The sequence below is a fragment of the Pan troglodytes genome, chromosome 1 (genome assembly GCF_028858775.2).
Source record: "Pan troglodytes isolate AG18354 chromosome 1, NHGRI_mPanTro3-v2.0_pri, whole genome shotgun sequence".
Taxonomy (NCBI): domain Eukaryota; kingdom Metazoa; phylum Chordata; class Mammalia; order Primates; family Hominidae; genus Pan; species Pan troglodytes.
In genome coordinates, this window is record NC_072398.2 from 168,969,509 (window position 1) to 168,986,865 (window position 17,357).

At 40.9% G+C, this 17,357-nt stretch overlaps 2 protein-coding genes and 1 long non-coding RNA gene across 16 annotated transcripts in view; 1 reads left to right on the plus strand and 2 right to left on the minus strand.

The window, feature by feature from the left end:
* Positions 1 to 17,357, minus strand: part of PATJ (PATJ crumbs cell polarity complex component) — a 421,434-nt gene that overhangs the window by 134,064 nt on the left and 270,013 nt on the right. For all 14 annotated transcript variants that reach the window (XM_063817330.1, XM_016919657.4, XM_016919650.4 and 11 more), the window contains one exon: positions 9,429 to 9,520. In XM_063817330.1, the coding sequence (XP_063673400.1) occupies positions 9,429 to 9,520 (92 nt within the window). The remainder of the gene's footprint in view (positions 1 to 9,428; positions 9,521 to 17,357) is intronic.
* The window catches only part of LOC134810899 (uncharacterized), a 46,827-nt gene that overhangs the window by 3,845 nt on the left and 25,625 nt on the right, over positions 1 to 17,357 (plus strand). The gene's annotated exons all lie outside the window — the stretch shown is intronic.
* LOC129143832 (prothymosin alpha) lies at positions 15,073 to 16,215 on the minus strand. The gene has a single exon (XM_054683689.2). The coding sequence runs from the start codon at positions 16,080 to 16,082 to the stop codon at positions 15,747 to 15,749; it is 336 nt and encodes a 111-aa protein (XP_054539664.1). The 5' UTR covers positions 16,083 to 16,215; the 3' UTR covers positions 15,073 to 15,746.

A 17,357-nucleotide genomic window follows, 5' to 3' on the forward strand; every position in this document is an offset into this window, starting at 1 on the left:
ATCAATGGATGCGTGGATAAACAAACATGGCACATACATAAAATGGAACGTTATTCAGCCTTAAAAAGAAATTCTAGCACATGCTGTGACATGAATGAACATTGAAAATACATGCTAAGTGAAATATACCAGTCACAGAAGGACAAATACTGCATGAGTCCACTTATGTGAGGTACCTACGGCAGTCAAATTCAGAGACAGACAGTAGAATGGTGGCTGCCAGGGGCTGAGAGGAGGGAAGAATGGGGAGTTATTGTTTAATGTATACAGAGTTTCAGTTTGGGAAGATGAAATAATTCTGGAGATGGATGGTGATGATGGTTGCCCAACAGTGTGAATGTACTTCATGCCACTGAACTGTGCACTTAAAATGGTAAAGATGGTATCTTTTGTGTTATATGTTATACTTGGTTGCTTCCACCTTTTGGCTACAGCAAATAATGTTGCTATGAACACGGAAATAGAAATATCTCTTCCAGACCCAGCTTTCAATTATTTTGGATATATACTCCACAAACAGAGTTGCTGGGTCCTATGGTGAAATTGTGTTATGTTTATTTCATTGCAATTAAAATTACCTGAGCAAGAAAAGAAGTGAAAGTGTGATGAAAATATGTTTGAATTATTTAGAATGTCACTTAAAATCATGATTGTCTTCAGCATGCTCTGGGCCTGCCTCTTGGAAACGTCCTTTCAGCAAATCCATAGGATCTCATTTTATGCCAACAAAATACCGTTTTATCAAAAGCAGAAGTTATGTGCCTGAATTCAGCCTGGATTGTTGAGCAGGCTGACTTTATTTATTGCAACTTGTTCTAAAATGATTACAACTACAATCTAGTGCCTGGTACATCATTTAGGTGCATGTACACACACACACACACACACACACACACACACACACACACACACACACACAAATGTTGAATAAATGAACACATCAACACAACTCACCAGGCCTGGATATTGCTTTCTGATTATACTAAATCTAGTCATCTGAGACATTCCAGGATAGTAAAAAGTAATCTCTATACTTCCTATATTAATTGGAACATGACACTGAATTAACATTCAGCCAGGAAATCTCCATGTAAATGAACCAGAAGTAATGTACAAAACAAAGCAAATCATTCTATCTCAATGGGAAAATTCCTTTCCAAAAAGATTCCAGGAGATATTCCTAACTATATGAACAGAGTAAACAGTTCCAATTCACAATTAGAAGAAACTACCAAAATAGCTGAGTATGTCGAATCGGAAATAAAAGTCCAATGACAGTGGAATAATGAGTTCTATTTACTTGGCCCTTCAAACAATGTCAATTACTAATGAGGGCTGCTGGGAGAAAGCAGTATCTAGACCCACATTCTACACAGGAGGCCTGAGGCATGTTCTAAATAATTGTCACCAGTTGTGCCGAGGAAAAGGTGGCTCATAAAATATTTGGCAGTGCAGGCTGGCAGGAGAGTTGGTGTGGGGAACTTAGGACTGGATGGAATGGATGACTTGGCCTAATAAGTTTATCAAAGAGAGCCTTTTATTTATTTATTTATCTATTTGAGACAGGGTCTCTCTCTGTTACCCAGGGTGGAATGCAGTGGCACTATCTCAGCTCACTGCAACCTCCACCTCCTGGGTTGAAGTGATTCTCCTGCCTCCGTCTCTTGAGCAGCTGGGATTACAGGCACATGTCACCATGCCCAGCTAATTTTTTGGCATTTTTAGTAGGGACAGGGTTTTGCCATGTTGGCCAAGCTGGTCTTGAACTCCTGGCCTCAAGTGATCAGCTGGTCTTGGCCTCTCAAAGTGCTGGGATTACAGGCATGAGCCACTGCGCCCAGCCATCCAAGAGAGTCTTTCTAAAAGATAGTACCATAGATACTCTCAGCTATTCCCCTCTTATTCCTGGCTGGCAAATCCTAAACGTTCAGATACACAGACCTTAATATACAGCCCTCACCATAAGGCCATGTGCTGGGATCCTCACCCTCAGGGACAAACTGGGACAAATCCTGCCTGATTCCTCTTTGATAATCATGGTAATCTCATTTCAAGAGCCAGCAATGGTTTGGCAATGGTAATGAGTGATGCAGGAGATCCTCAGTAGAGACTTGTTCAGAGGCTTTATACTCTGCTAAAGTCGTTTGAAGGATGAAAAACTCAGAATTCTAAGGCTAAAAGCTTACAAGTGACAGGAAGATGCACAGAGGAAACCAAATGTCTCACTCTGGTTGCTCGTAATTTGTTCAGATAGCTCTATTTCTTATCTGTTCATTAAGATTCTTTGACAGTAAGCAATAAAAATAAATTTGGGCCAACTTAAGCAAAAGAAAATTTACTGGAGGGATACTGAGCTCTCACAAAATTGATAGGCTATAGGATCAGGCTTGGGACAGTTGGGAACTAAGAGACTTCCAGAGGACAAGGAAGTAGGAAACAGAATGATGTAGCAGGAATGTCTGGCCAGGGCACTGTGGCTCTATGAATAAACACCATTCGTATCAAGTGACTCACATTGCTTGCTTCCAATTCTATGCCTAAGGTATCATATTGCCAAAGTGTAAGACACATTGAACACCCGCTGGCCACACTTTGGCAGTGAGAGAAAGAATTGGCTCCTTCACCTTCCACAGAGGGAGACAGGCATCTAGATGTATTGTTTCACTGTGTGTGTGTGTGTGTGTGTGTGTGTGTGTGTGTGTGTGTGTGTGTGTGTGTTGGGAGGTGGGAAGTGGGGGTCTACCCAAGGAAACAGGAATTCCACTGGGCAAATAGTATAAATATTGACCAGCAAAAAAGAAAAAAAGCAAGCTCATGTCATCCCTGATGACCATCTCAATTAGTTGTTTCTGAGTGCCAAAAGAGGTGAAACAAATGTAGGCATAATTCCTGTAAGCTAATATATGCAGGTATTATATTAAGGAATGGACGTAGCAAAGAAAAAATTACCAATTCTGCCCACGAAAGAGTAAAACTGAATAGACCAATATCAACTTCTGAAATTGAATTGGTAATAAAAAAAAACCCTGCCAACCAAAAAAAGCCCTGGACCAGATGGATTCACAACTGAATTCTACCAGATGTACAAAGAAGAACTGATACCAATCTTACTGAAACTATTCCAAAAAAATCAAGGAGGAGGGGCACCTCTCTAACTCATTCTATGAAGCCAGCACCAGCCTAACACCAAAATCTGGCAGAGACACAACAAAAAAAGAAAACTTCAGGCCAGTATCCCTCATGAACATAAAAGCAAAAATCATCAACAAAATATTAGCAAACCGAATTCAGCAGCACATCAAAAAGCTAAACACCACAATCAAGTAGGCTTTATTCCTGAGATGCAAGGCTGGTTCAACATACACAAATCAGTAAATGTGATTCACCACATAAACAGAATCAAAAGCGAAAATCATATGATGATCATCTCAATAGATGCAGAAAAAGCTTTTGATAAAATCCAACATGGCTTCATAATAAAAACCCTCAACAGACTATGCATTGAAGGAACACCTCAAAATGATAAGAGCCATCTCTGAAAAATCTGCAGCCGACATCATGCTACCTTACAGAATTCAAAATGATTGACATACACAGCTATACTTACTCAATGATACTTTCCTAAAGAAGGATTGCTTCTCTCCTAGAAGCAAATGTCCAGGTATTTTGATTGGGTATCCAATTGTGGAATCTTTGGGTTTCTATACATCCTATGACTTTGCTTACTTATCCTTCGAGTCTTAGCCTAAGCATCTTTCTCTGTGACATCTTCCCATGGGCCCCAAAGACTACATCAGATGCATCTCCTATATGTCCCTACAGCATCACAGTACTTATATCACTGGATAAGGTACTAGACTATTGTTTATTCTCTGTCTCCTCCTTTCAGACAGAAATTGTGTTCTTTCCATCACTGACTCCACAGCATTAACACAAGTAGGTGTTCTGTAAACACCTGTTAAAAAAATGAATGAATGTTTCTTTATGAAAGTTAAACTCATGCTTATGCATGCATTCTTTTTTCCTGTTTATCAAAACTAGATCTAATGAATCAAGAGCACAAGAAGGATTTTTTTTTTTTTTTTTTGAGATGGACTTTCACTCTTTTTGCCCAGGCTGAAGTGCAATGGCGCGATCTCGGCTCACTGCAACCTCCACCTCCTGGGTTCAAGTGATTCTCCTGCCTCAGCCTCCCAAGTACCTGGGATTACAGGCACCCGCCACCACGCCCAGCTGATTTTTGTATTTTTAGTAGAGACAGGGTTTCACCATGTTGGTTAGGCTGGTCTGGAACTCCTGACCTCAGATGATCCACCTGCCTGGGCCTCCCTAAGTGCTGGGATTATAGGTGTGAGCCACCATGCCCAGCCAAGAAGGATTTTTAAAATAGGCATCCGAGTTGCTTCTTCAGATGGTCATCTCCTTAAGATGACTCTGGCATTCACATTAATTCAAGCAATATCATCTTTCAGGGATATGGCCAGAGGATAACGAGCCACGCTATATTTTTAATTACAAAAGGAAGACATGTGTTCAATCGATACAGGAAGGTGGAGCCCATGGTGAGTCCACTTTTACTCAGTGGGGCTTGACAGCTAGCACTAAATCTTTCCAAGGATTTCAGTTTCATCTCGTTTCCTTTAGCCCCAGGAGTTTTTACACAGTACACATTTTCCACATGTAATTAAGTAATGGAGAGTGAGTTGTTATACATGACTTTCAATTTTTGATAGTGGGGGAAGGTACGACAAGAGCTGCAGGCAAGATCATTAATCTCCTTGGATCCCTGCACTGCCAAATACAGCAATTCATTTGTTGTGTTAATACAGCTCTCCTCTTGTACTTAAATTGGTGTGCTCACATGAAGGGGAGAATGCCAAACACAAAAACCCACAGAATTGAATGTAGAGTACATAGCAAGCACCCAGATTGTAATACACATCTGGATGATCCAGAGTTGAATAATTTAGTCTATCAGAGACCATATGTTTAGGGTACAATTTCCAGGATTGTCCAAAATCTAATGATGCGAAAAGCAAAAGGGAAAAAGTGATTATGTAAGTCATGTATAAATAGCTGCAACTTGCTGATTTGTGCTAATGACACACAGACCCCTTGCCAATTATAGATAAATTAGTATATGAATAAATACAAGTGTTAAAAGAATATGACAAGGACCTGATTACAAAATGTACATTGCTATAGACTAAAGGCCTTAGTTAATTAAAATGTTGCCTGCAGCATATTTTAATAGCTTTCTGTGATTACTGCTAATCGTTCTCTAAAACCTGTGGCCAGTTCCCATTTCCATCTCAATTGTCAATACATTTGAAAAACAGTTGTCAAGGTATAAAAGCCAAAATTTTCTGTATAATGGAAAAGCACAGAGAATAATTTCAACTAAGGAAGGAAATTTTGCCAAATAGAAGTGCAAATTGTAAAGAAATACAATTTATAAAAACTAGTCCTCAAAGTAACGTTATAACACAGTACAAGTTATGCAGAGTTTAAAAGAAAAACAAAATCGCATCTGTGGTACTGAGATGATTTAAGTGTTAACTTCTGGAAACTTGATAATGAATCGAATTTTAACTTCTTCAGGATTTGATTCTAAAATAGGCAAAATCAGGATTCTTATAATAAATAATTATTCAGAATCACTCCTATATGTTTTTTCTCCCTATAAAAGAAGGTATAAAAAAATCTTAGCTAATTTGGGAAAGTACTGGGAAGAGGGACTGACGTATGAGGAATTTTGTAAAATACTGAGTTACAGAAATATATATATTTTTAATCCACAAAATAACAACAACAACGAACTTACTATAATTGTTGATTTTGGACAATAAGTAACCTAGAGTTGCTTAGTAGGAGGGAAAAGGAAATTTATTCAATAAAGCTTTCTGAACACTCATTATATGCTACACACTGTAATTGAATGACCATGCAGGAAAGGTCTGTGCTACAGTCTGAATGTTTGTGTCCCCTCAAAATTCATTTGTTGAAACCTAATCACCAACATGAAGGTATTAATAGGCAGGGCCTTTTGGAAGGTGTTTACGTCATGAGAGTGGGGCCCTCATGATGGGATTAGTGCCCTAGAAAGTAGGCCCAAGGGAGCCCCTCCTGTTACGTGAGGATACACGGAATAGATCTATGAAACAGGAAGTGGGCCCTCTCCAGACATCAAATCTGCTAGAGCCTTGATCTCAAACTTCCTAGCCTCCAAAACTGTGAGAAATAAATTTCTGGGCCTGGCGCAGTGGCTCACGTCTGTGATCCCAGCACTTTGGGAGGCCGAGGCAGGCAGATCATTGATGCCAGGAGTTTGAGACCAGCCTGGCCAACATAGTGAAACCCTGTCTCTACTAAAAATAAAAAAAAAACTAGCCGGGCCTGGTGGTACACACCTGTAGTCCCAGCTACTCGGGAGACTGAGGCATGAGAATTGTTTGAGCCTGGGAGGCAGTGGTTGCAGTGTGCCAAGATCGCACCACTGCACTCCAGCCTGGGTGACAGAGCAAGACTCCGTCTCAAAATAAATGAATGAATGAATGAATGAATGAATTTCTGTTCTTTATAAGACACTCGGGTATTTTGTTATAGCAGCCCAAATGGACTAAGAATTAGATTACAGATTTTAAATGTACATTGATACTTCTAAATTGCTTAAAATCACTTCCAGTAAATAAGCATTCAGCAGCATCCTTAATCTTGTGTATACCATTAATTTAGTCAACAAATTCTTTTCTTGATTCTGTTCTGTTCAATGATCAAAACTGAAATAATCAGACTGTAAATTGATGGAGCTTTACTACTATGATTAAAATTCTATTCAGCTTTCCCTTCTGTCTTCTAAATAATTTCAAATTATTTAACCTTTCTTTATTGAAGGAGGAGGGTTTTATTTCCCAACTACACAATTGCATTAAATTATTTCCTTTGGACTCTATTCAATTTTCTTTTTGCTCTCTTTAAAATGGCATGGCCCATGTGGATAATAAAAGCCCCACAAATGCTGAAGAGGTACGTACTGTTGATAACAGCTCTTGTGGTAGCAGCCATCACTACGTACTAAATGTACATTTACATTGCATATGTACATAGTACATTGTACCATTTGCAATGGTACAAATCTGCACCATGTGCAGATGCTGATACTGTTAAGTGCTACATACATCTTCTCATGTACTAGCCACAGAATTTTTTTTTTTTGAGACAAGGTCTTGCTGTCGCCCAAGCTGAAGTGCAGTGGCGTGATCATGGCTCACTGCAGCCTCAACCTCCTGGGCTCATGCGATGCTCCTGCCTCAGCCTCCCGAGTAGCAGGGCACATGCCACCACGCCTGGCTAATTTTTTTTTCTTTTGCACAGATTTGGTCTCACTATGTTGCCCAGGCCAGTCTCAAACTCCTGAACTCAAGCCATCCTACTGCCTTGGCCTCCCAAAGTGGTGGGATTACAGGTGCAAGCCACCGCGCCTGGCCCCCACACAACTTTATGCAAAGTTTTCAAGTCTAAACACACTACTTTTGTGGACTTCTCTTAATGAACAACATCTTAATCTCTTGAGTGCTGACCTTTCTTCAAAGTCTACTCAAGTTTTTTTTTTTAATCAACTAACTCTAATTTTATAACCCTTGCCAAAAGAAAGGACAAGAAAACCAAAAAGGAGACTGGTGTCTAACAGAGGATGTCAAAGGAGAGTAAGGATAAAGGGCTCATCTTAATATACAAAGACACAGGTGAAGGAGGAAGCTTTCACTCTCTGAAAATAGAGTGAAAAACTAGAAAGCCAGAAAGTGCCACTAGATGAGAGAAAAGGATGCTAATATAGGATTTCCTTTTTTTTTTTTGAGACAGAGACTCGCTTTGTCAACCAGGTGGGAGTGCAGTGGCGTGATCTCGGCTCACTGCAACCTCTGCCTCCTGAGTTCAAGATGCAATTCTCCTGCCTCAGCCTCCTGAGTAGCTGAGTAGCCACCACACCTGGCTAATTTTTGTATTTTTAGTAGAGACAGGGTTTCACCATGTTGGCTTGGCCAGGCTGGTCTCGCACTCCTGACCTCGTGATCTGCCTGCCTTAGCCTCCCAAAGTGAGCCACCATGCCCGGCCTTTTTTTTTTTTTTTGAGACAGAGTCTCTCTCTGTCGTCCAGGCTGGAGTGCAATGGTGCGATCTCAGCTCACTGCAGCCTCTGCCTCCTGGGTTCAACCAATTCTCTTGCCTCAGCCTCCTGAGTAGCTGGGAGTAGAGTTGTGCGCCATCACACTTGGCTAATTTTTTGTATTTTTTAGTAGAGACAGGGTTTCGCCATGTTGGCCAGGCTCGTCTCAAACTCCTAATCTCAGGTGATCCTCAGGTGATCCTCCCAAAGTGCTGGGATTACAGACGTGAGCCACCGTGCCTGGCCCTAATGTAGGATTTCTTCAGGAGCAAAGTAGAAGTGGGAAGGGATATTTCAATCACGTTAGTGCCCAAGCTGGGAATAAAACTACCTCCTAATCCCAGTGGTCCCTGGGAATGGACAGATCTTACTGCTGGTAACTAACGAGAAAGGGAAGAATAATAATGATTGTCATAATCCTAAAATAGCAGCTAACATTCTTTCACCCCTTACTCTATGCTAGATGTTGTATTGAGCATTTTCAATTTCTGAAATATCACAATGAATGAGGGAGGTGCTTTATTATCCCATTTTACAGATGATAACTGAGTCCCAGAAGGAAAAAGAAGCAGAGCTACAGTGAACATAGAGGGTTAGGTACATGACCTAAAAGTAATTCAGATTTACTTGTCATTTCAGTCCAGTAAAGAGAATCAAACAACCTCATTTCTATTGCTAATGTGGCAATGTTGACTACAAACAGTAAGATTCCTAATTCTGATTTACTTGTACCATGAGGGCTCAATCAGCTTGCAGGGAGGTCTGAGTAAATGTGAAGCCCCAAACACACAACACAACTCTAGGCAGCAGTGCTGAACATCTTCTCTACGCTGAGCTTCTCACCAGCACTCTTAAAAGGAAGCTCCTAAGAATGTCCTCAGTTCTGTTTTCCTGTTTGTTCTTTAATGAAGACATTAATGATTCAGCAAATGTACCAAATAATAGTGACAGGAAGAGAAGTTAGCAGGTTTCATTATATTTATATACAGGAAAAATGGATCCAGAAAGGGAAGAATGTTTTATAACTGAAATATAAATACTAGCCTCAGCTACCAATTCTATCCCGTGAAACATAAGCAAATAAGAAAATCTCATAATCAAAACAATCAATACTTTTCTTGAAGTGACAGTTACAAAAGGAATATATGTTTTTAGAAGGAACAGTGATTTCGCTAGACAAATCAAAGATGACATAGTCTTACACTAATAACATCTTCAGAAGAGGTCTTTGATTTTGCAAAACCAGATCTAGCAATCTTACCTGATGAAAACCAGCTTGACCTTTGATGGGGCAGTCTTAATAATGGCAGATGCATTTTGGTGACTTCTTCCATACAGAATCTGATTGTTTATCTGTTTGGGAAAAACCACAATGTACTAAATTATACATGTCTACAAGTATATATGTATATACTTGGAATTAAATGATAAAGTCTACTGAATTTCTTTTCTTTTCTTTTCTTTTTTTTTTTTTTTTTTGAGACAGTCTCACTCTGTCGCCCAGGCTGGAGTGCAATGGTGCAATCTTGGCTCACTGCAACCTCCGCCTTCTGGGTTCAAGTGATTCTCATGCCTGAGCCTCCTGAGTAGCTGGAATTACCAGCATGTGCCACCACGCCTGGCTAATTTTTTTGTATTTTTAGTAGAGAAGAGGTTTCACCATATTGGCTAGGTTGGGGTTGGTCTTAAACTCTTGGCCACAAGTGATCTGCCTGCCTCAGCCTCCCAAAGTGCTGGGACTACAGGCGTGAGCCACCACACCTGGCCCTAAGTCTACTGATTTTTTTTTTTTTTTGAGGCGGAGTCTCGCTTAGTCACCCAAGATGGGGTGCAGTGGCATGATCTTGGCTCACTGCAACCTCTGCCTCCCAGGTTCAAGCAATTCTCCTGCCTCAGCCTCCCGAGTAGCTGGGACGACAGGTGTGTACCACCATGCCTGGCTAATTTTTGTATTTTTAGTAGAGATGGGGTTTCACCATGTTGCCCAGGCTGGTTTAGGACTCCTGACCATGTGATCCATAGGCCTTGGCCTCCCAAAGTAAGTCTAATGATTTTTAAGTGGGTATATTAGGACTCTCAAATGCTAAAAATCTTAATATTCTTTGTAGTAGAGATTCAAACAGTAATTCTAAACAGCTATCAAAAATCCTTAAATTCAGTTTTGACTACAGTTAATGAAGAACATACAGTCCTTTATCCTTTTGCTAAACTTCAAGAAAGCAGTAGTTAAGCCTGATACAAAAAATTTAGGACACGTATTTCATTTCCTGCAGCTTTCCCAGATTCCTTAAAAATGTTGAAAACAGACCAAATTGTGGTATTCACTGGAGCTCTGGAGAGCCCATTAAACATGATTTTGTAAACATGTCAAGGTTATTACATAACATAAATTTGTTACTCTAGGGAAGGTAAATATTATATCCCTGTTTTAAGTCAAATTTTAAACCAACTACACAGAAAGATTTTACTGAACGCCATCAATGAGTCATCTGCTCATATCCAAGACATGGTAGAATTTTAAACTTGATTGGATCTACCAAAAGATGACCTAAACAACATTTAAATTCTAAATTTCTTTATTCCAGATTTTCCCACTGATAAACTATGATGATAGCTGGAAACTCTCTTATTTTATTTCACCCAATTGATAACAGCTCATACAGTTTTGACTTTTTCCTTCTATCTCTTTAAAAAGTAGTTAATGATCTATAACTATACTATTCCTATTCAAGTGTGGCATTGACAATTTCTACTATTTAAGAGACAGTGTAGTGTACCATATAAGGGACAGTAAAAGGAATTGTAATTAGCATCTAATTTGTTCTTACTGTCTCTGGAATTTTGCATTTTAAGGCACACCTGATGTTCCTTTCAAGACATCTAAAAATGTTATTTTTTTGTCAAAATAGTTATAATGTGACAGCATGTGGAAGTGAACACTTTAAAATATGAAATGAAAATATAGTATTTTCAACTATCTAAAAAGTGGCCCTTCCATCACCTTTCCTAAGTGGTAAAGCTGGGATTCATATCCAAGGCTGATGGAAAGACCAATCTTGAGCTACCTCCTCACTCTGCCTCTTATTCTATCAGCTTTCGTTCTGCACCAAGATCATCAATCTCACCAGGCACAGTGGCTCACACCTGTAATCCCAGCACTTTCGGAAGCCAAGGGAGGCAAATCACTTGAGGTCAGGAGTTCGAGACCAGCCTGGCCAACACGGTGAAACCCCATCTCTACTAAAAATGCAAAAATTCAGCTGGGTGCCTATAGTCAGCACTTTGGGAGGCTGAGGCAGATGGATCACTGGAGGCCAGGAGTTCGAGACCAGCCTGGTCAACATGGCGAAACCCCATCTCTACTAAAAAATACAAAAGTTAGCTGGGCGTGGTGGTGCATGTCTATTGTCCCAGCTACTTGGGAGCTGAGATGGCGCCACTGCATTCCAGCGTGGGTGACAGACTGAGACTCTGTCTCCAAACAAAAACAAAAACAAAAACAAAAAACAAAAATTAGCTGGATGTGGTGGCACACACCTGTAGTCCCACCTACTGGGGAGGCTGAGACAGGAGAATAGCTTGAACCTGGGAGGCAGAGGTTACAGCAAGCCGAGATTGCGCCACTGCACTCCAGCCTAGGTGACAGAGTGAGAGTCCATCAGGCACACACACACACGAAATCATCAATCTCATAGAAAGCACCGATTTCCACACTGTCAGTGCTCTGTGCCTCAGTTTCCCCTTCTCTAAAAGAAATCTAAGTACCTACTTCACAAAGCTATTGTGAGAATTAAACAAGATAATGCCTTTACATTTTATTTAGAGTACCCTTGATATCAAAAGGATTTTTAATTTTTATGGGTTCGAAACTACTCATCTTTGCTATTACGTTTCTTTCTTTTTCTTTTTTGAGACAGAGTCTTGCTCTGTTGCCCAGGCTGGAGTGCAGTGGCATGATCTCAGCTCACTGCAACCTCCGCCTCCAAGGTTCAAGCAATTCTCCTGCCTCAGCCTCCCGAGTTGCTGGGATTACAGGTGCCCACCACCAAGCCCGGCTAATTTTTTTTTGTATTTTTAGTAGAGATGGGGTTTCACTATGTTGGCCAGGCTGGTCTTGACCTCCTGACCTCAGGTGGTCCGCCCTCCTCGGACTCCCAAAGTGCTGGGATTACAGGCGTGAGCCACTGCGCCCGGCATACGTTTCTATTCTTAATATCATGCATTTAAAAATACGTCCACTGTCTAGATTATATATTTTCTCCTGACACTTCAGAGTTCAGCTTTTCTTATATTTGTATCTTCTTACCTACTTAGCTACAAGGGAAATGGTTAAAGAAATCATGCAGTGGCCAGGTGCAGAGGCTCACAGCTGTAATCCTAGCACTTTGCGAGGCTGAGGCTGGTGGATTGCCTGAGCTCAGGAGTTCAAGATCAGCCTGGGCAACATGGTGAAACCCTGTCTTGACAAACAATATAAAAATTAACCAAGTGTGGTGGCATGCACCTGTAGTCCCAGCTACTTGGGAGGCTGAGGTGGGAGGTTTGCTTGAGCCTGTAAGGTTGAGGCTGCAGTGAGGCAAGATTGTGCCACAGCACTCTAGCCTGGGCAACACAGTGAGACCCTGTCTCAAAAAAAAAAAAAAAAAAAAAAAAAGGAAAGAAAAGAAATCGTCTTTAAAAGTTTGTGAAAAAGCATACTTAATGACATAGAAAATGTTCAAAATATACTAACTGGTAAAACCAAGTTTTAAAATAGTATGTCTAGTATGATCATGTTTTTTGCTGACCATATTTTCCAATCTCGTTAATTTATAATTAACTACAAACAAGGTACTTTAAATCATATTTGAAAATCAGATAAGGCCAGTTGTGGTGGCTCATGCCTGTAATCCCAGAGCTTTGGGAGGCTGAGACAGGAGGATCACTTGAGGAGTCTGAGACCAGCCTGGGTAACACAGAAAGACCCTGTCTCTACAAAAAAATAATAAAAAGTTAACCAGTTATGGTGACGTGTGCCTGTAATTCCAGCTACTCAGGGGAAGCTGAGGTGGGAGGATCGCTTCAGTCCAGGAGTTAAAGACTGCAGTGAGCTATGACTGTACTACTGTACTCCAGCCTGATTGACAGAGTGAGAAGAATGGGGGGCTGGGTGCGGTTGCCCGTGCCTGTAATCCCAGCACTTTGGGAGGCCGAGGTGGGCGGATCATTTGAGGTCAGGAACTCAAGACCAGCCTGGCCAACATGGCGAAACCCTGTCTCTACTAAAAATACAAAAATTAGCTGGGCGTCGTGTCAGGCGCCTGTGGTCCCAGTTACTTGGGAAGCTGAGGCATGAGAATCACTTGAACCTGGGAGACAGAGGCTGCAGTGAGCCAAAATCGCACCACTGCACTCCAGCCTGGGCAACAGAGCAAGACTCTGTCTCAAAAAAGACAAATGACGTTTGGAAAGAGCCTGATTCAAGGCCTGGCATTCAGTTAAGCATTTGTGAATGTCTATGTCTTCCCCACTGCGTTCAGCCTCTGCTTCCAGAAGCTTTTTCTAAATCACCTATCCTACCCTCCTGTCTTTGAATCTCGTGGCACTAGGTTTAAAAAAATTTCTCTTCTTGCACTTATACCACAACACAACATGGTAAAGTCAGTCCTTGTTGGGCAGTAAGCATCAGCGCAGGCACGCAACACCTGCTGAACTGAGTGGAGCTCCTTAGGGCAGAGCCAACATCCTCCTCTAGGTGGTTCCCAGCTTTCCATGCATAGCTTGTGCATAGTGGCCCTCAATGAGGATGTGCTGAGTTGCAGTCCTGAATGGAAGTGGTGCTTAATCAACTGTGAGTAGGCTTTCACTAACATGGGCTCCAGCCTTCGAAGTGACTAAGGTTAAAAAAAAATGGTTTTGATCAGCAAAACGCTTGAGCATGTAGGAAATCTAACTGTTTCATGTTTATGGATATGTCTGCTTCTTCAGTGGTGATCCTCCATTTTGGTAGAATAGAATCTATGGTACTATTATTCTGAGAGAGAAAAATGAGATCCCAAATGAAGAAAGCAGATCGTTAATTTTAATTTACGTAAGAGGAAATCTGAAGTTATGCCTTTCACGGTGCTGTTTCTAAATGTGCAGAGCCTCTGGCAGTGGAAAGACAAAGCAGCTTGCTTGCTGTTGGTGTTTTTTTCCAGTGCCAATACGGGTGTTTATGGCTAAGGCAGCTGCTCCCGGCAACATGCCGAGGCCTCTGGAGAAACTCTGCTATGCAGTGGAAAACTGGGAACAGAGCAAGAAACCCAAGAAAGAGTGAACCTTGATTTAACTGGATTAAATCTAAAAGAAAAATGCTGATCTCTGGATAGAAAAATAAATCCAAGACAAAGACTCTTTTATGGCCTTAAAAATAACACATTTAGGGTTAGGGCTAGGGAAAAAAAAATAACACATTTGCAGCCATTCAGTTTTAGGAGAGGTCTGTCTTTTGTTTTCTTCTTATTTAATATAAAACAATTTCACTATTTAAATAAAAGTTATACAGCTTCCAACTATTCAAGCAGTTTTCATATTTTTTCATCACTAAAGGAAATATGCTCCACTGAAAATTCAATAACTAGTTGGAAAGAATGATATATTTTATGCACAATTAGCTTTAGATTATCATCTATTGTATTATTGAGAAGCTGTTCTCTGAGGGCATTATTCTTTAAACAACAGATATAGAAAGTCTTCCAAATAATATAGGCAAAAAAAGAAAAAAAGCATTCTTTTTTGGAAGTCTATTAGGTTAACTACAGTTAATAAAGGCTACCATTTACTGAGTGCAGAACACTGTGCTAAACTCATTATGCACAGTATCTCATTTAAATCTCAGAATACCTGGGGTATGATTTACTTTTTTTTTTTTTTGTTAGAACAACTCAGCAAAATAAAATTCCTGTTTATTGTTGGACAACATTGTTTCACACATACATCAAACAGGCCAAAAAAAATAAACAGCAACTTCATAGACAAAAAAGGAAAAAAAAGAAACCTTTTATCTTTGGCCTTTTTAACCATCTCATACAAACCAACTACTTACAGTACAGCTAAGTACATACACAAAAAAGTTACTGGAATGCTCGGAATAAGATTGTTTTTCTGTTGTCATTTTTGCTTTTTTTTACAAGGTTTGTTTTCTCCTTTGAGATTATAATGAACATGGTCACACCACAAGTAAAGTCAGAAGTAGGACAGAGAACGCTCCGAAGGCTGGTTTGGTCATCCGAGATCATTAAAAATGGCTGACCCTAACAATATGTACAAAAATACAAAATGTAAATAAAAAATACAAACAAATTTCCTTTTTAAAGTACTTTCAAGAGAAAAAGCAGGGCCTTGGAAGTTTTGGTTCTTCTTTCCTCCCCTGTTGCAAATTCTCATGGTTTGGGTTGGGTGGTGGAGAGCGCGTGTCATCTGCGGGTGGCACTGCCCACGGTGGGCGGGCGGGCCTCTCTACTCGAAGGTGACCACGTTTAGATTCTGAGACGGGAAGTGGAGGGTGAATAGGTCACGGCGGCCTTTTTTTTTAGTTTAACTTTTCCTTTTTTGCTGTCTAGTCATCCTCGTCGGTCTTCTGCTTCTTGGTATCGACATCGTCATCCTCATCATCTTCAGCTGCCCGCTTGCCCGTAGCTGACTCAGCTTCCTCATCTTCATCTCCATCCTCTTCCTCACCATCACCTTCTTCTTCCTCCTCCTCTTCCTCCCCACCTTCTTCCTCTTCTTCATCTACCTCATTGTCAGCCTCCTGCTCCCCATTTTCCTCATTCTCAGCATTCCCGTTAGCAGGGGCGTCTCTTCCATTTTCTGCCTCTTCCACAACTTCCTTCTTCTCCTTTAAGTCCTTGGTGGTGATTTCGGAGCTGGTGTCTACGGCTGCGTCTGACATGGTGGGGCACGCCGGTGATCCGATGCAGGGGATTAAAAAGAAAGCGAGAGTTCAGGGACTCTGGCGATAAAGCTGCCGGAGTCCGCGGCGGCGGAGGAGGCGCGCGGCGGAGGCGGCTGCGGCGAGCAAGGAGGCGGCTGCGGCGAGCAAGGAGGCGGCTGCGGCGAGCAAGGAGGCGGACGAGGAACAATGCAAAGATGGCTTTTCAGAGCAGCCAGTGGGGCGATTTACTTTCACTAGATTATGAAACTATAATTTGCCCAAGGTGCTTTAGCAATTAGTTTAAAAGTCTATAATCCTAGGGCATACCCAGAGGTCACATCATCTGGATGGTACACACAAAAAATGAGATAATTTCTAACAGCCATCTCTATAAAAAGATGAGCAAGAACAGAAAAGTGAGCTGGTCACTCTACCATCTTAGGTCTTAGACTTTTGAGATAAAATAGTCAGTATCAACCAAAAACCAGGTCACTACAACACATGGGGGAAATATCCAATAGTTGACTTTTAAGCTATATTTTGTTTTTTGCTTGCTTTTTTTTTTTTTTGAGACAGGTTCTCACTGTCATTCAGACTGGAGTGAAGTAGTATGCACATGGCTCGCTACAGCCTCAATCTCCTGGGATAAAGAGATCCTCCTGCCTCTGCCTCCCGAGAAGCTGGGACCACAGGCATGCGCCACCATACCCAACTAAGACTTTTAGGCTTTTTAAAGTCCCAAATGCAATATGGAGTCCCATACAACTGTACCTTTCTCTTCATGCAAACAAACTGCACCTTGAACAATAACATACCCTTATGACACTTTTTTCAGTATATAGGTACATCTCATTTTATTGTTTTTTTGTTTGTTTGTTTGTTTTGTTTTTGTTTTTTTTTTTAACAAATGGAAAGTTTGTGGCAACCCTGCATTGAGCAAGTCTACTGGCACCATTTTTACAGTGGCATGTGCTGACTTCCTGTCTGTGTCACATTTGGGTAATTCTCTCAATATTTCAAACTTTTACAGTATTATTCTATCTGTTATGGCGATATGTGATCCGTGACCTTCGATGTTATTATAATTGTTTTGGGGCACCATAAACTGTGCCCATATAAAATGGCAAACTTAATTAATCAGTTAACACATAATTGTGTGTTCTGATTACTCCACTGACCAGCTGCTCCCCATCTTTTTTTCTCTCCTCCAAGGCCTTCCTATTCCAAGACACGACAATATTAAAGTTAGGCCAATTAATACCCTACAATGATCTTTAAGTGTTCAAGTAAAAG